The 27,403-nt window shown below is 43.9% G+C and overlaps 1 protein-coding gene across 4 annotated transcripts; it reads right to left on the bottom strand.

The window, feature by feature from the left end:
• Window positions 1-302: 302 nt before the first annotated feature.
• Window positions 303-25,388, bottom strand: SCNN1B (sodium channel epithelial 1 subunit beta). Of its 4 annotated transcripts, none has more exons than XM_068909157.1 (13): window positions 25,267-25,388; window positions 16,275-16,593; window positions 15,054-15,372; window positions 13,329-13,522; window positions 11,133-11,236; window positions 10,495-10,658; window positions 9,418-9,525; window positions 5,931-6,048; window positions 5,055-5,130; window positions 4,806-4,863; window positions 3,417-3,478; window positions 1,405-1,480; window positions 303-883 (listed from the first exon to the last, which is right to left on the bottom strand). In XM_068909157.1, the coding sequence occupies exons 2-13, from the start codon at window positions 16,583-16,585 to the stop codon at window positions 503-505; spliced, it is 1,971 nt and encodes a 656-aa protein (XP_068765258.1). In that variant the 5' UTR covers window positions 16,586-16,593; window positions 25,267-25,388; the 3' UTR covers window positions 303-502. The 4 variants fall into 4 exon arrangements, with proteins under 4 accessions (XP_068765258.1, XP_068765257.1, XP_068765254.1 ...); XM_068909156.1 differs by lacking the exon at window positions 25,267-25,388 and adding an exon at window positions 25,078-25,149; XM_068909153.1 differs by lacking the exon at window positions 25,267-25,388 and adding an exon at window positions 23,352-24,161.
• Between the last annotated feature and the right edge of the window lie 2,015 nt (window positions 25,389-27,403).

The raw sequence follows: 27,403 nt of genomic DNA, 5'->3' as shown, positions 1-27,403 counted from the left end.
TGTTCAACAGGCCATGACAATTTATCTTGTGTCTTAAGGGCTTGCTAGTCTAATCTCAGCGCTACCTGCCTTGCAGTATTTTTCTTGTTCTTCTGTTTAACAGCCTCCTGCTGCCACTGCTACAGGCCATATACCTAGCAGCATGATGTTTTCAAAGCTGCTCTCTGCCCTGCACTTCTCACTGGGGAGTACTTTCCACCTACAAGTAAGCAAAACTACTTGTTAAAAAGAATTAGTGATTTATGATTATAGACCGCTGTTGATTTAAACTGGCTCTACATACTAAAGCCACAGCCTGAGGCTGACTGTGAGATTTATTACAGGATTTATTAGAGCTTCTTCAGAGTGAACATTTTACATTGGGGTGGGGAGGACAGTGAGGGCTTTTTAGTTCCTTCCTGGTTTTGATTAAGAGTAGAACATTGCTCAGTAAGTGACAAATTAAGCACAGCGATAGCAGGTTTGCCATCAGTAGCCATTAGGAGGTAATGGGGTGCACTGCTTATTCAGTTTCTGCATCGCTGTCCAAGTCAAGGACGTCCAGAGGCTGTACGCGGAGTGAGTCATAGTTAGGTGGAGGGGTGCCAGGCTCAGGGGGCAGCACTTCATTAAGATGAATTTCATTTCTGGGAACAGGACTGGAATCTTCATGCTGGAACCCGAGGTTTGTGTGAGCTTCCACCAACTCTGACACTGTTGGAGGTGCATCTGGGTACTGTGCCTGGGCTCGTTTCTGCTTCAGGCCCTTGCACCAGCTGATGATGTTAATAATGGTGATCCACAGAGAGTCAATGATTATTTCTCCAAACTCTATGAGACATAGCACAGAGCCCCCCATCCAGAACCCAAACTGGCCTCCCAGGCTTGACAGCAGCCAAACAATCTGCAAATAGGAAATAAGGACAGTGAGGTGATGCAGACCTAGCCTATTCTATAATAAGCCCCAGCCATTTACTGTGTTCTGATGTTGAATTAGGGCAGTAAAGGTACTGCTATTACCTAGTAATGTTTCTGCTGAGTCCCTTATTTTGCAGGCGCTATTCTGTAAAGGTTGCATGCTCCTGTGAGGATGTCTGAGACTGCTTCTCAGTGACTTGTCTCAGACTGGCAATGGGGAAAACAAGTGGGAGGGAATAATAAATAAGGGGCTATGAATTAGCTGATGAAGGCTGCTGCTTCATGCGCTGCTTTGCAGAGAATAGGTGAGGCAGAAGCACAGAGGTACTCAACATTGTCCTCATGAAGGAAGGGCATCTCCAGATACTCTTAATTAGTCTCTCTGAGAAGCTGATGACCCTGCCTAGGCATGCACGTGTGACTTATTTCAGCATATGCTCGCTGGGTGTTTTGCTGTGGCAATGTGTTGTGGCATAACACACAAAGGGCATCTAATCCTGCACTCACGGTTGTTGCAGCAGACTCTGAGATTGTTCGGTAGTTGTACTCCTGGAAGTAAATGTTCAGCTTGATGATTCCATTTCTGCAGAAAACAAAAAATGAGTTAAGAACAAATTCAAGCTACAGATGTCCCATACATGTACTCAAATGCTTGTATGTTGGGAAAAGCTTCTCAAAGCAGTGGTGTAGGGGACAGTTCATAACTGTTTCCACTCAAACTTCTGCCTGTTATATGGAAGAAGTTTAAAAAAAAATATGCTATTGACTGCAAAATACATGCTGGAAGAGAGAATTTGCTCTCAAGTACTTCATAGCCTGTATCCTCCTGAAGAAGGACTTGTGCATCTAGAAGCTTCTTCACAGCTTTTTGCTTTGTTTTTTCTAACTGCCTCAGTTGATCTAAAAGAGCTATCGCCTCTCCCTTCAGTACCCCACTTCTCGTATTCTTGTGGCCAGAGACAGAGCGGCTGCATCATGAATGACTGCTCCAGTCTGCTAGGAACAAATAGGAGAATCCCGTTTAACCATCGTGCTCTGAGTTCTGTCCTGGAAGCAGAGTCTGTCGGAGAGATTTTTAGGGGGGTTTTGCTTGCTATGAAGAATTTGAGCATCATCTCTGTGTGTGTGGTTTTTTTTTTTTTTTCTTTTAAGAGCCTGGTGTGAGGGAAGTATTGAGTTAGAGCTTTGTAGCTTTCCAGAAGGTTATTTTTTAATAAATAGCTTAATATTAGGCATCTAACATCAGCGTTTTGTGCTAATATTAGGCTTCTAAACCTCCATGAGAACTGACTTTTCAGATGTACTGAGCAACTCGCAGTGAATGTCATGGAGGCTGTCTGTGCTTCTCTAAATCTGGCCATTTCTTATTGCCTAGATTTCTCAGTGCCTAAATTTAGCACTGAAACATAAACATTTTGGCCACTGTCTCTTCTTACAATCCTCTGTCCTGCTGTCTGTTTCTGCCTTATTCTCTTATATACTTTTCTGACAATAATATTATTCTAAGGTTAGAAAAATCCCATAGGAGCTTTGTTCCTGTTTCTTCTGTTTGATCCAGAACTTGGTCTTTCTCACAGATGCTCTAAGTGCTTTTATTTTCATACAGCTCCTCCAACAGCATTGCTCTTCTGCTGATTCTGCTCACGTTTGCCAGATTTCTTGCAGTCAGCCTCTTGTTAATGCTCCAGTTAGCACAGGACCAGAAAACTGGTTTGTGTGTATCAGTCTTGGCCAAATGGATCGCTACTGCTGACACCCTCCAGGCCCTGCCTTGGGCCAGCACCCTCATTCTGGGTACCTAGGTCTAGACAAGCTGATTACTGTAGAGGAGTTCAGGATGACAGATCTGGTCAGGAAGTAATCCTGACTTCATTTCTCACTGATACTCTACCTGGCCTTCCAAGCACAAGACTGTTTTTTCACATTAACTGCACATGGGTTAAAACAGCACCCTCTGCATTACAGGGAACTTAGCATTTGCAACCAATATTTATGAAACTGCTTCCTGTTTCTCTATTTTTTTCCCCTTGGGGAAGAAGCCTCTTCTTTTCCTCATATTTCAGGGTTTAGGTTATCAAAGGGTAATTCCATCAGTGTCCATTTTGTTGACACTGCGTCCAACCTATTGCTCCTGCTGCTGTTGGCAAATTCTGAGATGTACATATAAAAGTATGAACATTATGATACAGGAGCTGAACACTGGAAGTTCATGGATTTCATAGCTTTAGAGCCCCCAAACTTCTATATGCAACTGACAGGAGGTGCTGTATTTAATGGTCATTTTAGTTTAACTGCACATTTGGGTGTTTGTCTTACCTAGTTTGTTACTGTGGAGAATATAGAATATGCATGAAGTGCATTTGAGATTTAATGTATGCATCTTCCAGGAAAGCATGCGCTAGGTCTCGTTCTCTCTTTTGCGTGAGCACATGTGTGCTCTGGCTGATAGCCAAGGTTCACGTTAATCTAATGTTAACAGGCTCACTAGAGAAGATAAAGTGGTTGTTCCTTTCACTTACCTGTCCAGAGTCACATTTGTTGACAGATCCCTTTCGTAAGACAAAATATGGAAAATCCAATCCTAGGAAAATAAAATTTATTCAGAATTGAGAAGCAGCATCCTCTCTAAGCACTTGCCTGGGCAAGAACATCAGGAATTAAAAATCTGTGCTGAATAGTCTTTTTTTAACACAGCTCTTTTGGATTAAGAACACTCCCACTCTGTGGTTTGTCTAAGGGTTACAACCTCTACCCATATGCCTCGATCTACTCTGTGCTTGCATTCACTGGTGATGTCAAGTGCAGAACAGCACTGCAGGCGCACTTTCCACCAATGCAGTGAGTCTGTAAGTCACTCATGCTTGTTTACCCACTTGTAGCTCCTACATTTGGCAACTTGTAGATGCCTTTGATCAAGCACGCTTTCGCTATGGCTGCATGCGTGCTGTGACAGCAGAGTCATGCTGGCTGCAGTTTTAACAATTCAGGTATTAACATTAAGCTTTTATGTAAGGGATATGTGTGCTAGGATAAGTCAGATCACCATGGCTGTTTAAAATCTCCTTTGAAGTTGATTACAACCAGTGATGTCATGAGACATACTGTACTCAGTAGGATATGACTTGGGAACACTGTTGGCACAGAAGAGGATGTCATACCTTTATCTATGATGCTGTAAGAATACTGTGTGGCAAACACTTAGCAAGGGAGAAAACAGTCATGCAAGCAGTCCTGTAATGTATGTGGGTAGGGAAAGAGAGGTAAGACTGCGTGTGTAGCTTTGACACTGCCTAATCTTTAGCATTTAATGAGTGATCCAAATGGAGTATTCATTTTCTCTTTAGTGAGCCCATGAGATCTTATCACATCTTATCTGCCTTAGACTACGCTTGTGTTGTACAAAGGTGGCTCTGTTTCTGGTTGTTCTCTACTCCTGAAAGAGCATGAAATCACACAGGCGCCATATTCCTTCGCAAGCAGCTGTCCTGGTAAGTGGATTAAACAAAGCATAATGCAGACCGTGAAACAGAAAAAATTTATAATGCAACAGTGAAGCTAAGCACTAAGTGTTCTATGTTTTGCCCAGCAAACTCAGAAAGAAAGCCTATACCGTGCCTATTCTGTACTTGCATTACATATACTTGCATTACATGGGAACATGATTACTCATCTTGGGCTTGCTAATTGTGTTTAGTGCAGGACCACAAAAAAGCAAGTGCCAGGGTTGGGGGGATGCCACTCCTTGTTTCTGTTTCATGCACTGGAGCTAGTCTTTGTATGCTGAAAATGTATAATTTAGCAAAGAGGTGCTTGCTACCTGAACATTAACTCTAAAAATACCAAGTGATTCATGTGGTTAAGAACATCTAATTATTAATGAATCTTTCAAAACAAGAAATTGGTGTTACCTCTGAAGCTTCAGATGGCCAGTCTGCCATAGAGATGGTCATTTTATATTGCGTGTCACTAGAAAGCAGAAAGGAGAACATCAATCAGTACAAAATTTCCTCCTCTCCAAAGTCACTGGAACTTTAGTTTTGTTTCAGATAGCAACCCCAAAAGCTTTGCTGCAGTTTTAAAAAGGTCAGAATTGATGGGAGACGAAATGCAGGATTCCCTCCACCTTTAGAGCTGCCAGAAAGAGTCTGTGTACTTACTTGCATGTTTCCTTACAAGAGTCAATACAAAACTGTCTGTGTCTTATACTTGATCTCAGTGATGAATAGCAATATGCTGTTTAGTGAAAACAAAAAATCAAAGCATCTGTTTAGATGAAAACCCAGCTTATCTGGATTATGTTATTTTCTTTTAATAAAAGAAATATTTTAAGTAGGAGCCTGCTGCGCAAGTTTGGTTTCTTCCCCTCTAACCTTCTTTTCCCTGAAAACTCAGGCAAAGCAATTAGACAATTTAATACTTTTCTGCAGATAGCTTTTACAGAGAATCAGTATTTTAGGTACAGCCTTTGCCAACTCCAGCAGTATGATGGTCTGCTGCTTATATCAGAGCATTGCAATGCAGCTGGCATTTTACATTCCTTTTCCTGTAAGCTGCTATTGCAAGAGAACGAGATCTCTTGAATGGTCTGTCCAGAGCAAACACGACTGACTGCTGTGTTTCCTTACAAGAGTCAATTGTGCCTACTTACATAGGGAAGGGCAAGTTTATTTCAGGACCTGAACTTTTCATGCTTGGTGACCTGAAGTACTACGCATTTCTCTCTCTTTTTGGTGTCAAGAAGTTCCTGCTATCTTCCACAGTGCTTAAGTCAGCTTGAGCCAGTCTGTCTTTCTGAGAAAACCCTGACCTAAGCCAGTATGCAAGCTGAGATCCCTTAGCCTTTGGCAGAGCTAAGAATTCTCCTGTTCTCATTGTCACTGACCCTAACAGACCCTCAAAGCCAAGGGAAGAATGTATATAAGCAAAAGCAATTCACTTGTTGTACTTGCAATACCGATAAAACATGCTCCCTCCCTTCCTGTGTGCCAATACCCTTGGGAAGGCTGTATAGTTAGTTTTGTTCATGTTCTTACCCCAACCTGGGTTATCTTCATTATTGCAATAATTTACCCCTTCAGGTAAAGGAAACATATAGTGACCACATCCACAGATTTCAACCATGCGATTTTGGAAACAAGAGCGCAGACAAGCCTGAAAAAAGGGAACAGGGAGCTGCTTAGAACTGGGACATACTCTCAAGGTGAGCTCTGTGTTGCACTATGTTGCTGATGTCTATGTGCTCTATGAGAACTGAGTCTGCTCCTAGATATTTTCCTCTCTTTTGCACTGAAGAGATGCTTTTGTAGCTACACATTGAGAGGAAACTGAAGGTGTTCAGGGAGCCAGTTCTGCAAGGTGTGCTGCACTGCATGACTTGCTAGCGAGCTGTCACAGATGGACCAGTGAGCATAAAGCAAGCAACTTCTTCAGCTTACACGTGTACATCTCTTAAATGCTATGAGAGACTATGGAAACCAGTCCCAAATGACACTGGTTTTATAATCTATGATAAAGTAGTGATTTCAATGGACAGATGATGGAGGTAAATAAGCTAGCATGTTTTCAGTTGCACTGCAATTACATTTTTCTTTACATTGCATTTTTTTTACCTCTGCTCCTCCAAATTTCCTTCAGTATTGTAGCTGTGAGCTAACTGTGGGTGATTCAGCTTGCAGAATCTCTGTGCAGAAGTCACAGAGAACTAAACTGCCTGCTCCCAGTCACACAAGAAATGCTCATTTCTTAATTATTTTAGGATTTGAGGGAAGTTGCATGGAGTTTCCAAAAAAAAAAAAAATTACATCCATAGACACTGCTGCTGTTCCCAGGCTTTATATGACATATTGACAAAGGGCTGGTTTCTACTTTAAAAGGCAAGACTTTAAAAATACTTCAACATAAAGAGCAGGTTTTAGAAATCTAGATTATCTTATCTGTGCATCTGTTTCTCTCCTTGAAAGGATTACAGCTGCCACTTCAACAGCATACAATCCAGGGCTGCAACATTACCATTAGCTCAGTGAGGCATGAAGTTAATCATCAGATATTGGAGTGGGATTTTTGATGAAACAATGCACAAAGCAATAACAAAGACTATGAAAAGATAATTAAATTTAACAGTGTCAGCTGGGTGGAAAAATCAGAGAAGTTCTGTGCAATATGAAATGCTTATAGAATTCACTTGTAATCAGAGAGTGATGAAGAAGTCTGATTTTGCTGAGAGGTCTCTGAAGTGGCATCAATTGTGTGGACGTAGAACCTGAGTCAGCATTTAGCAACTTTTAAGTAATAATGCAATTATTTCAAGTATTTGCTTAAATATTATACAAGCATCTTAAAATGTAGGGTAAAGTGGTCCAACTGTTATAATTATATAAAGGCAGAAATATAAAAAAGCCTGGCAGACCAAAACCCTTCACCTTGTTTGAGATTTATTCTTCAGTCATTTGTAAATAACCTCAGAAGTTCTTGATGTTGTCTTTATTGACAGATCTCACCATTAAGAAATTTGTCTCCACTGTGTTAAAGCCTTTGTCACAAATTAACCAGCGCTTATATCTACACTGTATTTTTACTACAGATTCGAGGTTTACAAACACTCAATTTTCTCATCCCAATTTTGAAAGGGAGAAAAGAGAAAGACATGTCTTCATTCCATATCCGAAATAAGCATGCATTTTCGATATTAAAAAAAGACTTATTTCTCTTAAAGAGAAAAGGATTACAAAAGAACAGAAGTACTCAGGTGAGAAATACCTTCTGTATGTTTATCCCCTGTCAGAGCAGTAGCAATATTGCTCATGTACACAACATGTAATCTTCTTTGCATATTAGAGCAATATCATAGTTAAAATAAGGAGCACAACAGTCATCTAAATAGGTTTTATCCTCCTAGAGCATCCAGAACAGCAGGAAAACATCCTATTTTATGAAAAGCTGTCATATTAAAGTCTCAGCAAAAGCTTCCTAGAATTGCAGTAACAGTTTCCATTGCAGGAGGGCTCTTGAGATTATTCCACACTGAATAGCTTTGCTATTACAATTACAGTAGCACATGAAGTTATGCTGATTGTTCACTAATCCCTTGAGTTTAAAGAAGTTCTCCTGATGAACATAGGTACCGATTAGATGTCTTCCCCTTGCCACTTGATCTACCTACAATTAAAAGATTTCAGCCAATCCCAAAAATTTTAGAAGATAAACATATTTTCAAAGCTGAAAAAGAAATTCATTGCTTTAATGATATGGTATGATCAGTTTCTCTTTTAAAGGAACCCTGAAAGGGCAAAGCTGATCTGTAGCCTATTGCTGTGTAGATGGGCAAGAGCACAGAAAAGTGTAAAACTAAAAATATACATGCTCCCATTTGGATGCATGTCAAATCCTTCGTGTTGCCATCTGGAGTTGCTTTACAGATCCCAGGCATGGACTGAGAGCTCTTCCCTCTAACGTGATGCACTAGAAGAAATACTTTTCTAGTTTTTCCCAAGATATTAAGAAACCGGTATTAGTCAAAACTAGTAAAAGTTTCAGTACATTCCCAGCACTCTTCCCCCACCTCACCAATACAAGTCTGCCTTTCTGGATACGTAATCCTAGTTCTCTAATGGTCCACAGTATCTCCTATGGAAACCAGTGCAGAGACGATATGAGGGGTCAGGCTTGATAAGTGCAAAAGATCTGATGCGTTATAGTTAAGTTTTTTACCCTCTTAGCTGAAGCTGATCTGATCAATGCATGATAATAAATCAGCTTGCTCAGTAAGCCAGAAGAGGGACAAGCAAGGTTGAAGAACATGTAACAGGAGTAGACATGGATGCTTTAAACAGGGAGCCTGTTGTTGCTTTGTTTTGTTTTAAGGATGAATGGCAACCCTCTGCTTTGGGGAGCTGAGTTCTAAGGCAACAACGTACAAGAAAAAGACCAGCATTAAACAGTGCTCATATGCAGAGCTAAAAACATTTTGCTTTTTTGTCTGCAAATTATCACTTTGCTGGTATGTCACCCATACCTGGATCCTATGCAACAACAGAGATTCTGGGAGACTGCTGTGTTACAGCTTTTGAGAAAAAGACAGAAAAGACCATCTTCATCCCTCTCAAAATGAAACAAAACTTCATACCTACAAAAGGGAAAAATAACTATTGCTAGCCATTCCTTGCCATATTGAGCAGTTTTGATGTGAGAATGAAGACTGAATATTACACTAAACAGCGCTGTCTGCCAAAGCAATAGTCCTTATCTTTTGAGGTAAGTTTTGATACTTACAACATTAGGTTTTGATCCTGCAACATATAGGTATTTCCACTGGACTCAGTGGGATTGTTTCTAAACCTGAGGCTACTGAGTGTTCAGACTCAGGTGTTGATGCAATGCCAGAGAAAAAAGTTCCTGTGCTTAGGTTATGCTTTCTACTTTGTTTGCTGATCCCCTAGTAATACTGTGCGCTAGTCAATAATTTTAGTTGCTTTGAAGATTTTTTTTCTAAACAACCTTGTTTGATTTGAAAACATATTTTACCTGTATGGAATAGGAAGTATTATATTCACGATATAGGTTTTTTACTGGGACATCAGACCCATTCATAGTGCAGTCACTGTAGGGATAACCCATTCGTTCCAGTTCATCCTGAAAGAAATTTGAAATAGAAAACTTATGTATGTTTTAGTTATTGCTCCTCCCTGTGCCCTTGGTGCTAGTTGGCCAGAGGTTCTGTAATTCCTGTATTCTCTGCTGTCTTGGGTGGAGGGGAAAATCAAAGAATCATAGAAGGCAGAGCTGAAAAATGCCTGAAAAGATATTCCACCAGGCCAGATCAAGAAGCTGTAACACAGATGATTGTATTCAAGGACACAGTCCTTAAACAAAGAGTTGCAGTTCTGTTATGTACATTTGCTATGGGAGCCATTTTCTATATCAAGCAGAAAAGACCTTTTCATTCTGCTTCCCTCCTCCCAGTTTGTCTCTTAGAGATGAGTGAGGGACTCAGGCTTTCCAGCCCGCCCTTGTCCTGTCCTATGGGCCTTTCTGGCCATTGACAAGTGTAAGTAGCCATCTGCAGGGAGCTGTTGTCTTGGCAAAAGGTGGATGAGGTACAGCTATCAGAAAACATCAATAGCTAACCAAAATAGATCTTATTAATGGAATTTGAAAAAGAAATGCTGACTACGTGTCCAGTTCCAGGAACAAAATGATGACAGTGGTAACTGTAGTAGAATATCCCAGCTAAAGAAAAGGTTGTCTTTTCAGGTTGACTGTACCTCTGAGATAACCTGGGGGTTAGAAAACATGCCCTAACCAGAGGTGCCAGCCGTAACTTGGATCTGTGTGAAACGTCAACAGCATATTTTAGCAATGAACCTTCTGACATACTAAAAGAAAAGGGAACAATTACTTGAGCTCAGTATTTTGGCTTTAATAAAGCATTTTGCCAGGACAGTTACATAAAAGTCTCCATAAACTGTTCCAGCCCATAGCTAGCATACACCTTGACTCTTTTGGTTTGAGCCAGTTCAGCTAAGATTGAAAAACTTGGTTACAGTCCCATCAGATAACATTATTCTCAGATAATTTGCTCTAGAGGAATGCCACACATACCACTAATACGCCAATAGAGGTTTCCGTCCCAGCCATTGCATAGATGCCCTGATCCTTAAGAAATGGGAAGCTCTTCTGTTGATGCAGCATTAGCCTAGCCCCAGCAGCTGACGACAGGTAGGGGATATAGTCTTGCTGGCTGATGTCCAGAATTAGCTTCAGCCCTGGGACACCAAACACAATACTCAGAACATGAAATGCAGAACTGTACTGAAATGTGAGTCTTTGGAAAAATAATGAGAATGTTTTCTTCTCATTGTGCACAGAAATCTCCGTTCCTTGGGGAAAAATTCTGTCTGTTATGGTCAGTGCTACATGTGCATAAGTATGCATGATGGCAAACGCACAGAATGGAAACGCCTGATTGTTCAGACATTCTCTCAGATATTGCGGCTATGTGGATGTTTTTAAAATGTCGTTACGTTTCTACTAACTGTAGTCATATTACTTGTTTCTGTGCAAAGCATTTCCCTTTTGGGGGTTTATCCCCTCTGGAAAAATTATTCCCTGCTGTAGTGCTCTAGAGACATAGAAATCATAAATCTGTTATATATAACAAAAATTGCTGTTGAGAGACAGAATAATTCACAGCACTTCTGTTCCTTTAATTCCTTCTTCTTTAGCAAGCTTTTTCTTACCAAACTCAGCTCCAGGGTTGGAAGAATTCAAAGCCTCCTCGTCCATGCCCCAGTTAAAGATGTAGCAGTTCCCGTGGTCTGGATGATAGATTTGGGTGAAATTCCTGAAAAAAAATTATGCATATAAAACTATGAGTCTCAGGGAAAACTAAAAGGCTATAAAATAATGGCTCTAGTGCAACAGGTTTCTGGCAGCTTGGTCTGGGGTTCACTTTAAATTCCTTAACTTGTTAAACACCTACATTAAAAATTCCAGCTAATATAATTTCAATCAATCTACTGTTGGGAAAAAAAAAAAAAAAACAGCAAGGTACTGGCACGTACTGAGACACAGCCACTGAGAGTAACGCTTTGTCATAATGCAAAGGAATATTTTTTCACACAGGTGAGACAAAAAGAAATAATTGCTTGATCTGAGCTACAGTAACAGATTTGGTTGGTGTTATATCTAGTTAGTTGACAATAATCGTGTTACATTCTTTAAAATGTGGTATTGCTTCTGCAGTCTGGGCTGCTGTTTTGCACTCAAGTTTCTCAAAACTGAATATGGAAATTTGCCATTCACAGGAAACAGCAATGGGTTAAATGCATTTTTCAGAGCCTTGGGTAAAACATGATGGTGTAACTGAGGGCTATACTTCTATGCAAGTGGTACACTGACTCAAAACCTGAGCTGGCAGCTGGTTATCACTAAATGTTCAGTGAAGGTCTCACTGGTGGTGTTAGGCTCAAAAGGCCATAAGCAAAATGGCCCATCCAAAATTACAATTAGCTATCTTAATTTTGGGTCTTGCTTTGATGTGCAAAGTAAGGGGTGGATTGTTTTTGTCTAATAGGGTGAATAATCTGGCTGTAGCTCTAGAAGAGCCAGCCTCACAGCTAGAGCTCATTGCCTCATTCAGTTCTCATTGCTAGACTAACTGACCCAAGCCTCTGTGCAGGGCTAACTAGAAGAACTACAGCAGTCAGCAGCATGCTGTGTAGGGGTGTCCTGCACCAAGATAGAGTGTATGCCTCTGTTGAGAAGCGCATCATTAGTGTGTTTAGGCACACAGTTTCCCCTCAGAAAGAAAGAGGAGAAACACGGCCCCAAACTCTCTTTGAAAGAATATACAGATCAATCACTGGTACCCAGGTTTCCTGCAGACTGACTCTTCATTCATGAATGGCTGTTCATTGCTGTTAGAAAAACAAAATAAACATAAACATGACTTCAGACTATTTCAGGGCTTTTCTTCATAGACAAAGCCATCAGCAATGCACAGATTCTCTGTTCAAGCTACAGAGACAAAACTACATTATATAATGGGGTAAGTTCTCAAGTGAGAGCCTCATGGAAAAAATCTGTCATTTTTAAGCCACCAACAACTCATCTTCTGACAGCAACAGTAGTGGATACATCAGCATTACGTGAGACATTTTAAGTTAATGCAAATGGAAGAAATAAAATTAAAAAGATCAGAGGCCAGCCATGTAGGTACAAAACACACACAATTCCCACAGACTTCAAGGGCTGTCAGTATTAGCTAAACTACTGCTGACCCTACAGTCCTTTAATAGATTTATGGCTTCCGTAGCACGTCTATCAATTAATAAGGAAAGGAGTTAATAATATTTTGCCAACAAATTCCTTTGTCATACTAGACAGATTCTAATTCAGAAGAAGACTGGCAAAACTTATTGTGAATTTATCTGCTGATTGTGAACTGTTTGCTAATAAATACAGATATCTAAAGTAAGATTCCCATCAGAATTTCACTATTGGAGTTTCTTACTGGCATATAAGAGCCTATGAACATTAGCATTTTAAGCACGGAAAAGTGAAGAAGCTCAAGCTGATTAAGATGCAACTTGAATCTGTTTCCAGAAGCAAACCTGAACTAGCTGGTAGTAGTACATGGATGTAAGCAGAGGTTATACAAGCCCACTCGGACACCAGATAGAGGTTAGGTAGCTTTTCTGTCTAAAATTAACCTGAAGTCTAAAACTCAAGCCAGCTCTAGCCCAAAATACACCATTTCAACCAGCATCACATCCAGAAACCCTCTGGGAAATGTTGTTAGATTTAAAGACAAGCAGAAATCTTTTCATCAACAGATAATATACCTTAAAAAGAAAAAAGAATGCCATCGTCTCTTTAGCTGTGGCATTCCTGACATGCCAGGAGAAAAGGCAAGAAGTTTAGTATACACATACTTGTAGTTGCAGGGTTCAGCCCCATAGAGACATGCGAGGATCATGTCCTCTGCTTGGTAGCCCATTCTAATTCTTTCTTTCAGTGGGACTTTGGAGAGGATGCTCGTGGACTGCAGAATGTACCACTCTGTCACTGCCTGCGCTGCACTGGTGAAGTTCCTGTAGATGCAGTCGTTGGAGCCCTGATGGCTGCACTGGAGACACACAGGAGTTAGGTCTTAAGTGGTGAGCTGGCTTCAAGAGAAGATAACAGGAAAACAAAAGGGAACGTACAAAGAGTAGTTCCTTCCCTTCAACGTGTTCAGTTTGATGCCAGCTCTTTCCGCTTGCTCTTGTGAAGCTGAAAAGAGGTAAGGCCAGAAAGTGCTGTGGAAATGGCTGTCAAATCCTGTGTTTAACAGACTGGCCCTTTCTACAGGGAAATTGTGAGATTTCCCCAGCTGGACAGATCCTCTATCTGTCCCAGCAGTTAGCTCCACAAGCTTAAGGAAAATGTCATGTTTTGGTCAATTCTTTAGGGCTGTACTGGTTTCTCAGCTTCCAAGGTCTTGGCCTGTAACATTCTGCCTGGATCAGACAGTATCCTTGAAGCCTTCATGCAAGAAGAGGGTGGAGGGAAGTGAGACTACCATGTACAGCTGTGAGCATTACAGCAGATGACGGGCAAGAGAAGCAGCTGCAGCCCCTCTTCAGCATTTTGGATGCTGGAACAAGGAGGAACACGTGAACATGGCAGGATAACCTGCCTAGAGCAGCACTGCCTATAGCTCTTTGTGCAGCACAGAGCAGGCCTTCAGTATGTGGCTTCAGAGGATATACAACATTGTTCCTCTACACCACAGACAAATTTTACCTCAGACCTCACTGACTGAACGTTATACACAGCTCAGTCACTACCCTATCCATTGCTGCCCAGTGTTTCTAGCATTCTTATTATCAGAGGCTGAATTATTTGCTGTCAGCATCCTTCTCATACCTCTAAGATGCAATTCTAGGCTATTAGCACTGTGTCAGTTCATTTCTGCATGAGGAATTTGTTGATCTTACTGAAGTCATTAGCTGTTTTGCAGCTACCTAAATTTGTCATGCACTAACTTAATGTGGCTTCTGGCTGGGTTCCCTGTTCTATTTAGGGCATGATCCTGCTGTAGGCCCCATATGCAGATTCCCAGCAGCTTCAGTCAGATGTCTGGGTGTGCAACTTGTAGAAGGATCAGACCTCCCCCTCGTTGAAATTTTAAAAACTGTTAAACAAAATACCTCTATGCTGCCTTGCTCAACCCCCCTCTCCCCCCAGCCCTGGAGCCTTGAAATAAGATACCAGAACTTGCAAACTGTCCATGAGTTACATCTCCCTTGTACTGCAGAAGTTGCCCACAGGCACCAGTACGAGTAGGAATTCCCTCAGCTATATTATCTGTGCATGTCAGCTTGAGCAATAAGTGGATATGGAACTATAGTGCTCCTCAAGCAACTGCAAACTGAGGCAGCAGGACTGTTCTGGCAGGGATGCAAAGAGCCTTGCCTTTGGCCAGGGCCCTAGGTGAGCCGGCACTGATACACAGTGCAGGCAGCTGGGTATGAAGGGACACCTCGAGGTCTGATCTCCGCATTACATTCCAGCAGAGCACGTGCAACATACCCTGCCTGTCCGTCCTCCTTTCCCCTCTTGTTGTTTTTTGCAAGATATATAGTTGGTCCTGTTATCATGGGACCCTCACTTACCAGTTTCACTGCCAATTTGTATTTTTTTTCTTCTGATGTTGTGTTGGATGTGACAGGAGAAGTAGCAGTTTGGTTCCCTGGGCCAGTCTGGTTGGTCTCAAAGATATCCACAATGACAGGATGATCTTTGTCATGCTCGTCAATGAGGACCAGAGGTATCTGGTTCCACAGCCTCAGATCTAGTGTCTGGGAGATGTTCTCACTGCTGTTTAGTGGCAGGGGCGAGATGGTGTCCCCTTGTGTGGGCTGGAGGATCCTTTCCAGAGCTGCCTCAATGAGTTTGTCTAACTCTTTCAGTAGATGTTTCACCTCTGAATATCTGCAGGACAAAGAGCAGTTACCAGGTGGTGTAATGGTGGTAGCAGTACGAAACAGAACTTGTCATGCTATTAGGCTGGACCTCAGCTTGTTTCATAAAGATTTACTGGAGAACAAAGGGAGTCTCCTTGCAAAGCACAACCAGTTTGAAAACGTGTATCCTAGCAGCCAGAAATGGGGCAGCAACCAGACATAAAATTAGCTGGAAGATAAACAACGAGTGCTGTCCTGATGAACTTGCTGTACTTCACAGAACTGACATGATTGTATTTCAAACAATTCACTGCTAATTTACACAAAATATCTCTAGCAAGGAGAGAGGAAAAAACACACTTTCCTGTGCGTCAGCTGTAAGCATCTCATTTTGGACTACGCTACTGCATGGATATAAATCTGAACTAACAAAATCAGTTACTCATTTGAAGTTATCCTGGAGTTATAATGCTGTAACTTGGAGCAGATACTAGTGTTTAACTAGTACTTAATGACTGAAGTACAGGCGATAAGAGATACGTTCATGACGAGGAAGAAGAAAAGAAAGGAATTGTGGGGAAAGATCAAGAGACTGATCTTGGCTGTGACAAGTTAGTTGAAACTTTTAAAGTTTTCTCTGAGCCAGGCAAAATTTACAGGGAGGCAATAACCATTATTGCATTAACTAATACAGTAAGGAAAAACAGACAAACTTGCAGGTACACAAGCCTTTCTTTGGATCTGAGCTATTCATTTTTATATTGTTCCAATTTGTTTGTTTTTTAGTGCCAGTTGGTGCCTCAAATGATAATTTTCATTGATGCTCCTAATATGATACGAGACAGGAACCAATCTACAGTATCTTATGCTAGCAATATAATTCAATGTGTTAACGCATGACTGGATAAATTAGGTAAAGGAAAAACTCACTTGAAAGGGTTGGCATTGCAGACTGTGACTGCTGGGAACTTCATAGTCTTAAATCCAATAGAGAGAGATGAGGTGACATTATAGGAGAGATACGTGTTAATGAGGATACCCCATTGCCAGAAGACCAGAGATGCAAACAGCAAAGTTAAGAAAAACCAGATGAATTTCTTCTTTGGCCCCTCTTTGATGATGCGTTTGGGGCCATGTGTGTTGGTGTTATCACAGTACCAGACTAGCAGCTCTTTATACGTGTAGCCAGGGCCTTTCTGGAGACGGTGCAGTGCTCGAATGAAATACTTCTTCAGGTTCATGGTGGTGTCTGTAAACATGAAAGAACACATCCAAACAGCTATTTTAAGAAGCGGGAGATTGTATTATGCCAAATACATTTGTATTGTCAACAAAGCACAACTGGAATAATTACATAATAATATGACCGTAGATTTACAACCCTGGAGAAATTTAGAGCAGATGTTCTTCAGGGTTATGCTGTACTAGTGAAACAACAGGGAGCCCTTAAATACTTGAGAAGGTACAAGCTGGAGATTTCTGCTTTGCAGAAGTCAAATGCTTTGCATTTGCAAAAGTGGCAAATGTTTTTGTCGCTTTGGTGTTCCTTTTGTTCCTATGAGAGTTAAGTTATTTAGATCTCTCTGAAATTTCTGTGCCTACCAGTTACTTACAAAGCTCTAGCTCCCAGGCCATTTAGATGTTACAATAAATAACAATACACTGTAAGCTTTTTAGGAAGCAGATGTATTATGTGAAAACACATACTTCTGTGCCTATGGCACGTTCAGCCAGAGGTGGCCAGGAAGGCCAGGCAGACTGTGCACTGGCTGGCGACGGTGGGTGATCTTGGTACTGTACTCCTGCTGTGATATGTTATATTGTGCAGCTAATGGAGAAAACAAATGTACTGAGCTCTGGTGCAAAATGCCTCGAGTTCTGCAACAAACTGATGTTGAGAGTCAGATCTGCTGTACTGGCTTTTGTGCATCCTCCCATGAATATTACTTTTTAGCTGTTAAAGTTCACAGGACAGCAACTTTGCCTATGCTCTAATGCTTGCAATGCGCCGCCCTTGGAGAGTCTGGAAGGAGTTTTCCAGTTTTTCTTTCATGAGAGTTTTGACAGCATCTACCACGTGTCTCGCCAGAGCTAGGGCTCCCTCAGCAGTACTGAGAATCCTGCCCATTAGACAGGGCTGATCAGACATATAGACCTACATGGAAAAATGGCTTAGAATCATGAACCTTTTATTATTTAAAATTGGTCTATAATGGGATTCCTTGGGGGAAGGGACAGTATTTTGCCTCTAAATAAGTTTCATGCCACTGTAAGAACAATCGCAAGTGCTGTTGCTACCGTAGACTAATATCACCTTAAATCTTTGTCAGCACTAGCTGGATCAAGCAGTATAAACGTGAACTGTTTTCAAGTAGCATTTAAGCTAATCATGTTTAGTATTCAGGCTAGTAGGCTAAAACAGGGTTTAAGAGAAATTTTAATAAAATGAATGAGGAAAAAGTATTACAGTGTAATAGCACATCAAAGGGGGCAGGAGAAGAGGATTTAGAGACAGTAATATCTTTCTCAAGACTAAGAATGCTGTTGAGTGCATATTGCCCACCAGAGGAAGAACAATAGTTTGGTTTTTTTCTCCAAAATTCCTTTGCCTTTAAGATAATATCAATATGTTTTTACTGCTCATGTGAGGGATGCTGCATATTTTACATTCATATTGTGAGTAAATAGAATATTTTGTCCTGCTATTTTAAGCGAGAATTTGTGTTACTAAATTATCCTGAGGCAGGATTTCAAAACAAAACAGTTGGCTACTAAGAAAACTTCTGAAATTTAAAATGTTGGAAAATAGAATTAAAGATTAGTGCTATGCATAATGCAGCATCCTGGAAGAAAGACTGCTGAAATAATATAATAATTTCAGTAATCAGCAATGCATAAATTAGATTAACACAAAGTTACTTGTAGATAAAATATCAAATGTACAAAAGGCCAGTGTTCACAGGCCACAGCTAAAGAAGTAGCAAGTGTCTTTCTGACTTTTCCAAAGAAAAAAAGGTAATGCTGCTTGGTTTAATCTGATTAGATGCTCCTTTTTTTCTTTTTTTTACTTAGGCTAGTTTGCAGTGTGACTATACCAGCACATGGAGCAAACCATAAGAATTAATTCTTCATGAAGACCTTCGAAAAGATCAGGGCTTTTTTTTTTTTTTTTTTTTTTTTGGGGGGGGGGGGGGGGGGGGGAGTAATTTGGCCAGATCAGCAAGATCTCCCAGCTAGTAAGTACAAAGTTTGCTAAAAATATAAAAATAATTGGTTTATGATGTCTCACTCCCTTACGCAAAGAGAGAAGATGATTCTCATTGCATTTCCTCTTATGTAGATGACTCTAATACAGGGTTGCTTCTTTCTACTTAAAATCAGATGCAGTTTAACATCACGAGGTTTTGATTGCTTCCTGCATAAGGAAAGACCTGCGAGAGTAATTTAGAAAGCAGAAACTCCAGCTGCTTCACATTACTTGAATTTCCTGCAAGACGCGAGGGCAGAATTTACTCTCTTCGGAGAAAATAAAAGCATTTTATTTCCCAAGGTAATGCATGTCCTGGGACCTGTACCTCTGGGACCTCCAACCATTACCTCATTGTCAACTTGTCTTCACTGAAGGCAGTGTCACTGCAGTGTTCCCATCTGCAGCTGCCTGCAGAAGGGTTTATTCACAAAAGGAGCCGTATTTTGCCTGAGATGCTCACCGGCTTTTGTACAGGAATATAATGAAAACGGGAGCTACAACATTACCCTCTGTTTACCCCATGGCTCAAGGAAAGACTTGCAACATATATGGGCTTTCTACTCTAGCTCTCCTGCTGTTAAATCTGTGAACATTTAGTAATCTGAAGTCAGAAACCTCCGGATTGGTCTTTGTTTTATAAAACAATATAGCCAAAATGCATTTAAATCCAGAGAGACTAGCAAGGCAAACTAGTAAATATTTCCCCCCCTTTTAAGAAATCCAATAAAAGATTTAGATTAGATTAAAATTTAAAACACACCTACACTTCACTGAGCAAAATCCAGCCTTGCTGGACCTGACTGGCTGCATGCCCTGCAATCTGTGTTTGCTTTATTGCTTACAGACTCTGCACTGGCTAAACACTGAGAATTTGGGCTTTGTTTCTGAAATCTGTTACAGAAAGGATCCCAGGTTTGTCTGTACAGATCTTTGTCAGTTGCTCATCACCTTAGAACACTGGAAGGAGTAGTTATTTCTTTTTATATTGTTTCCTGAGGCTGAATTTTATGTATATTTTTTTCTGATGGGTATGTTGAGACACATACTTAGGATATGGGAACATACATGCAGAATAAAAGCTTTATTTTCATATCTGAGTAAAATTAAGAATACTCAACTGCTAATTTTTAACCTTCCATTATGTTTTTTCACAATTTTGCAGTAGCCGTTCATACACTTATTCTCCATCTGGAATTTATTTCCATTTAACTGCCTAACCCCTGAGAATGCTCTTTGCAGAGTCATCAGTATACTTCCTAGTGATAGCAACAGGAAAACACTAGGACAGGAAAGGAAGAGCCACTTCAAGTAAGTTTTAAGCAAAGTTTAGAATGTCTTTCAGCTCACTTTATCCATTTAGCGCACCAACCATAAAAACAGCATGCTGAAGGGCAGCATTTTCACATTTTTAACTTATGTTCAGTCCACACTGTGGAAAACAAGATTAAACTACTTTTAGATATGTTTTAAACTGATTCAAAACACTTTTTTCCCTTCAACGTCAGGGGTACTGGAATCCTTCTTTGCATGAGTTTTACACGCCCAACCTTTGCTCCATCACACAGACACAGCAGAGTATCCACAAAAGGGAACACAGGTATTGGGACTGGGGTTGAAGGCATTAGTTATATTCTAAGAGCTGAGTCACACAGGATGCATGCAGTATTTCTGGCCCTGTCCTGGTAACACACTGATCACAAAATTAAAACAAAAAAAAAAAAGTTAACAAAGTATGCTGGCAATACAGCCAAGCTGACAGACATAGTCTTTGCAAAAGACTTCTTAACATGGCAACAGAGTGAAATATCTAGGTTTACCCCTCCTTTAGGCATAATCAGTGCTTTTAAAGGAATGTTTGTTTGATAAAAAGCATTAAGCAAAAGCTCAACTTTACCATACTTGGATGACATTTCTTCAACATTTTCTTCATTTTAATATTTGTCTTCTTACCTTTATTTCTAGAATGTCTCCAAATAGACATTTTTGTTTCTTATTGCTGGAAGCTACGCTGTCCTAGGTGACTTGCCACAGTTCTAAAGTCAAAGCCTCTATTGCTCAAGGGGCTCCTTTTGCTCCATGCACACAGGCTCAGAGTTCAAATGCCTTAGCTATTCTAACAGGATATTTTACTGGTTTCAGCATGAGCCTGGAGGCTACTCTGCTCTCTCCCATCAGGAGGCTGTACCTGGACCAGACAGGTGACAAACGACAGAAGACAAGACCCACCCACCATTGCTGCATAGATAATTTGTGACCCCCTTCCCAAAATCCCAGCCTGACACAGCAAGTAGAGGCTGCAGTAGAACAGGGGCCAGGGAGGAGAGAGAGCTGAGGATTCAAAAGGTAGTTCCCACTAAATGGAAGTTCACAATCTGACTCCTGCTGTAGGGTCATATATAGAGCAGTGCTTACGGTAAAAAAATTTTACCTGCTCCCTTCCCCAAATCCACCATTATATACAGAGCATGCTAAGTTGGAGATCCTGGAAACTTGGTAGCTCCCAGCTGCACCCACTAGTTTTAGTTTGGGAAGAGAGGAACTAAAGAGTTTGAGAGGGACTAAATCCACTGGTTCAGTTCCTCTGCCCCAATTAGGGCAGAGGAACAGGCACCCATTAGGCTCCCTCATTCCTTCTCCTCATTTGCATTTTTTCTTGTCACACTGCTCAATTTACAGGATTTGTCTCTAATGTGCTGGTAAGAATTCACTTCATTTTCCTTTGTCAATAAACTATAACAGTGTGCTGCTGCTTCTTTATAGTTCCAAGGGTCTCTGCAGTACCTGCAGCTCGCAGCACACTCTGCACCCGCTGACCTCACCGGCCCACGCTGGATCCTCTCTAGTGAGCCGTCACTGCTTCCATCACTCTCTGAGGACTGCTACACTTTGCTCCTGGCTGGCACTTGTCAGCAAATTGGTATCCCCTAAAACTACTTTCAGGAATCAACCCTAGGGTCACAAGACCGCTGTAGTGTAGGGGTTGCCACATGCAGTTTCTCTGGCAGTACCCACATCTGCATGATGACTGAAGCCATCCTAAAAGTACTCGGTGGCTGGTTCTAACACAGTTTGCTTTACGCTGCAAAGGAAGTGTTGTCACCTTCTTCCAAGAGCCATGAGTTCAGTCTTACTCCTAGCATCATCCCGGGTGAAACTCCTCCACCTTACAGGTGAGATCAGACTTCCACGTTATGAAATTACTGTGTTGACTGTGTTTGGTGTCCTGTGGAGGTTTGCTAGCGCAGTTCCCATTTAAAGGAAATAAGTACATAAATAAAACTCAGCACGCTCCTGCCAGGAGTGTGGCAGGAGTCTCAAGGGTGGTATCTAGGCTGCTAAAACCATTCCAACACCTTAGTACTTAGGCTCTTAGTACTACGATTATTCAGTACTTTCTTGACTGAGCTACATAATAGCCATTTCTCTCTGACCACTGGCTGATCATATGCCATCTCCAGAGCCTTATGAAAACACTGTAGTAAAACAACCAGCCTTGTTTTCCTAGAGAAGACGTTTATACTATCTAATGGAACTTTTGCAATTTAGTGGGAAGTGTTCTATTTCATCACAAGTTTACAAGTTGGCAGTTCGAAAAGTGAAGCAGCAATGTATACTGTGTTGCTGAGCAGTGAAAAACATTTGCTGAGTCTGTGGGGAACAGAGAGCCCAGCAGAGGCTTTGCTTCACCGGTTCTGTGTGAAAAAGACAGCCGCCGTTGCACCTGACTGCCGGTTCGAGGGCCTGCAGCCCCCCTGCTTGATCTGCCCAGGCACAGGTGCCTGCTGGTCTTTGATGTGGATGAGGGACACGTACAAAACTGGAAGGTTTTTATTTAAAGTCTGGAATTCTAGAAAGCATCTGACTGACGTTCTGATCTGCCTGACAAACGCTGTGTTTCCCATAATGTCTTTGTCGCCTAGAACAATGAAGAACCCACATTCCTCACATGCCAGCACAGACAGTATTGCTGACAGTTAAAACTGCTTCCGTGCAATGAACAAAATGAGTCTTTGAACTCAGAGGAGCAAAACGTTCAGCAACTCCCTCCCCAAGCACAGATCTCTTATTCTGCAATAAGCCTGCATGTCCCAGAGAGGGAGCATCCTCGGGCATAACTCCAGGAGGGAGCAGTTTGGGGTGAGTGGCACTTTCCCAAGACAAAGGAAATGCACAGTGAAATACTCAGAAAGCCACGGTCTGCTTCCATACCTTTTATCAGAGAGATTAAAGTATGAAAGTCTATGTAAACAGAAGTTAAATAAGAACGACTACACCTGACTGCACAGTGTGCACATTCAGAATACCGTACTGGCATGAAAACTTGCACGGTTGTTGCCAAAGCATGAAAAGGTTGGATGACTTCCTGTCTGCACCAGTAAGTTAATTACAGAAAGACACTGTGACTGAATGAAAGGTTTCCACAAAAAATGTCAACAAAGAATGATACTTAATTATTTTTCTCCTTCTGTAAGTGATTTCATGGTTTTCAGGATGGTAAACAACATCCTTTACTGCAAGAGTCAGAAATCTGCTTGGCAACATTTAAATTCTGTCATTTTATCTCATCCTAGAGCTTCCTACAGTCTTGCTCTAAGCGCTAGCGTAACTCACTTGTTTTCTTCCTCCGCAAATAATATCGTGTGAGGAATGTTTTTAAAGCTCAATTTAGCGACATACATGCTTGTATGCAAAAAATTACTTTCTCAAGTGAACAATTTGCAGACTGAGGTCTTGATTTGCTTTGCAATGATATTTACACTGTGTCTGTGGCTCTGCATTCCTCCTCTTCACACGGTTTTTCATTACTAGAAGTTTCCTGAGCTGCAGATTTCTCTACCAGCCTCTACAAAATGAGATTCTTGTGGGGACTCTTTTCTGATTCCGGAAACGGACATTGTCTCTCTCAGCCAGAAAGGTTTTTGGGCTCGTGCATGAAGTGAAGACAGACAGTAACGCTAACCCCAACCAGAGACCATCACCAGTCATGCTCACTGCTCAGTCACTTGACAGCTGTCAGACCCGAGAGGAGAGATCCCGGGTCACACATCCCGTGGCACGGTGAGGCCGGAGCTGACGGCGGGGGGACGCTGCACCGCCCCCAGCACCGCCTGTGGCTTCGGCCACGCCACAGCCGCCGCGGCTCACAGCGCCCGAGCCCTGCGCTTCGCCCTTCCCCTCGCGACACAGAATCCTAGCCCTGCTTTGAACCGAAGGCGATGCACTCGCTTCTGACTGAGTAACTGAGGGTAAAAGGCAAAGAGAAGCGGTTGTGTAGGTGCAGCCGGCCGGCGCCGAGCTGGCGCCTCAGGGACGCCCTGACACCCCGCACAGCTGGAGGGGACAAGATGGCGCCTCAGGGACGCCCCGACATCCTGCGGGGCTGGAGGGGACAAGATGGTGCCTCAGGGATGTCCCACAGGGCCAGAGAGGACAAGGCGGCGCCTCAGGGATGCCCCGACGTCCCGTGGAGCTGGAGGGGACAAGATGACGCCTCAGGGATGCCCCGACATCCTGCGGGGCCAGAGGGGACAAGGCACCTCAGGGATGCTCCGACATCCCGCAGGGCCAGAGGGGACAAGATGGCGCCTCAGGGACGCCCCGACATCCCACGGGGCCGGAAGGGACAAGATGGCGCCTCAGGGACGCCCCGCCGGGCCAGAGGGGACAAGGTGGCGTCTCAGGGACGCCCTGACGTCTCACGGGGCTGGAGGGGACAAGGTGGCGCCTCAGGGACGCCCTGACGTCTCGCATGGCCGGAGGGGACAAGGTGGCGCCTCAGGGACGCCTTGACGTCTCACGGGGCCACAGGGGACAAGGCGGCGCCTCAGGGACGCCCTGACGTCTCGCATGGCCGGAGGGGACAAGGTGGCGCCTCAGGGACGCCTTGACGTCTCACGGGGCCACAGGGGACAAGGCGGCGCCTCAGGGACGCCCCGACGGCCCGCGAAGCTGGAGAGGACAAGGTGGCGCCTCAGGGACACCCTGACGGCCCAGTGGGGACAAGGTGGCGCGCCTCAGGGACGCCCCGACGTCTCACAGGGCCGGTGGGGACAAGGCGGCGCCTCAGGGACGCCCCGACAGGCCAGTGGGGACAAGGCGGCGCCTCAGGGACACCCCGATGGCCCGCGAAGCTGGAGGGGACAAGGCGGCGCCTCAGGGACGCCCCGACGGCCCGGAGGGGACAAGGCGGCGCCTCAGGGACGCCCCGATGGCCCGCGAAGCTGGAGGGACAAGGCGGCGCCTCAGGGACGCCCCGACGGCCCGGTGGGGACAAGGCGGCGCCTCAGGGACGCCCCGACGGCCCCATCCCAACCCCCGGCGTCGCTACTCGCTCTGCCCAGGGGCACCGACGGCCGCGACCCCCGGCCCGCCCCGAGAGCCGGCGCGGCGGGGGCCCCGCGGGGACGGTCGGATGGACGGACGGATGGACGGTCGGATGGACGGACGGCCGACCCGCCCGCGGCCCGTGCGCCCCGTCCCTACCTGCCGGCCGCGCAGCTCCCCCGGCGGCGCTGCGTGCTGGGGCCGGGCCGGGCCCTGCCGCCGCCGCCGCCCCGCCCCGCCGGCCCGGCCCGCCCCGCCGCCGCCGCCCGCCCGCCCGAGCCCGGAGCGGAGCAGCCCGGCGGCCGCGGCCCCTTCCCCACCCAGCCGCGGTGCCTCCGCGCCCGGCACCTGCAGGGCGGCTCAGCCGCCCGCGCCGCACGCTCCCGCTCTTCCCTCCGCTCCCCTTTTAAGCGCTTCGCTCGTTTTCACTCCGCCGAGCTCTCTCCTTCCCCCGCCGCCGCCGGGGCAGCGGAAGCGGCCGGGGCGGGTGCGGCGCGGCCCCGGCCCCCACAGCCCCGGGGCTCGGCCCGCCGGCTCCCCGCGGCCCCCTGCCCGCGCGGCCTGGGCTCTCCTGTTTCCCTCGGGCTTTCACAGCTGCGCATCTAGACACCTCCCTGCCGTCAGCCCCCCCTCAGACCCCCAGCGGGGATATTTTCCGGTTTATTTCTGCCTCGTCCAGGCTTCGCTGCCACCCCGCGTGTTGGGACCCCCCCGGCGAAGCCCTCGCACGGCCCGCTCCCCCCAGAGCTGGGCACTTCCCCTTCTTGTTCTTCCCCCGAAGAGGCAAAAAGAGACAAGGAAAGTCTTCTAGGGCGGCAGCCCGTGGCCCCGGGGCTGCGCTGCGGATCCGGGCGTCGCTGGGAAGGGGAAGGGAGACGGCGCTGGCGCCCCGGAGCAGGGCCGGGGTGCGCGGCCGCTGACCCAGCCGCCCCGCTGCAGCCGATGGCTGCGCCCGCCTCGGGCTCCAGACGCCGGCACGTCGCCTGGTTGCTGTCTGGACTTGAATTTTGGCCCTTAGTTAATCTAATTTCCTTTGAATTCACTTTCGCCAACCATCGCTCATGAGGCCTTCTGACACGTTTGAAAACCGCAGGTGAACTGCGCTAGTACTTTGAAAGTTTTATAATCCTCTTTAAAAAAGATTTTATAATCGTTTTTTTTAAGAAGACACATGAAAAAGCCTCCTTGAGCAGCTGTGTTTACTATCAAGACTGCTGCTGGGCATGGTTTCCGTGCGAGTGTTTTGTATACCACCTATCTTTCAGCGCAGACTGAGGAAATGTTGATGCTTAAATAGAAGGCCCAGAAGTCTTTCTTGGCGGCACCGGCACGTCGATTCTGAAAGGTGGCGATCCCGTGCGAGGATAAATGACTCTGCTTCCATAAAATGACAACAAAATTAAAGGACATCTTGGAAAGCCAGAAGAAAAATTAGTGAGTGAATAAGAAGCTCTTACGTTTGCCTTTGAAGGTGCAATGCGAGCGGCTGCAAACCCTCACCAGCCTGCTTGTCCGTGCTTTTTACAGCGCTTCGCATGCAGCTTTGCATTTTATGACTTAATTTTCATCTTGCATGTGTTGCACACTGTTTCCTATTGATCACATATTTTAATCCTTTAGGGGTGTCAGAGACATACATACCCCACTTAAGCATATTTTCTGTATTTTCCTACATCAGGGCCAGGGCACGCCATGCCGTGGGATGTAATCCCTGAACCCAACAGTCCTGTACAAATATGATATAGAGGTAAAACCTCGAGCGTCTCGAGTGATTGTGGGAGACGTTAATCCTCACAACAAAACAGTAAACATGTTTAAATCACCCTGGAAATACAAATCACTGCACAACAGCTAAGTGTTGTCGAACGTAACGATTGCCTCTTGCTACGAGGAGTAATCGGTTTCTTGTTCAATCAGGACTTGTTCAGACTTTCCCAAATGTCTCCGTGTTTTGTTGTTTGTGAACAAAAGGGATTTTTATTTTTAAATTGCACAAGTGTACCTTCTACCATTATATCAAAAATGGAATGCAGGATTGTGTTTAAACAATATTTTCAAGTGAAGCTAGAGTGAACAGGTTTTATAGTGAATACCAGGACTTAGCCAGTTTCTAACCTCTGTCCTGTCAAAATAATTGCCCTTCTATTGCTACTTATTTCTCTGGAGAACAATGTCTATTAACAGCACTGGCAGCCTTAATACTCAAAATAGAGCAGGCAACATTTGTTCCGCAGTTTGAAAAATCAGCTGTGAAGCCAGTGAAGCTGAATGACCTTGAATTTGATTTGACTTTGTGTTGTATCTCTCACTACATGAGAAAGTTTATTTCATAAGCAAAAACCTCCTGTCAAAAATACAGCTGAAAAACACTCTGAAAATCTTTTCTACACCCGATGCATTGTGTTCCTGAGTCTGAATGTTATGTTAGCATGATATGCTATTGACGGTAGTTAAATACAGCTGAGAAATCAGACACGTGGGACAA

The sequence above is a fragment of the Struthio camelus genome, chromosome 15 (genome assembly GCF_040807025.1).
Source record: "Struthio camelus isolate bStrCam1 chromosome 15, bStrCam1.hap1, whole genome shotgun sequence".
NCBI classification, from domain to species: Eukaryota; Metazoa; Chordata; class Aves; order Struthioniformes; family Struthionidae; genus Struthio; species Struthio camelus.
Note: the sequence above shows the minus strand (reverse complement) of the source record. Positions and strands in the feature narration are given on the sequence as shown.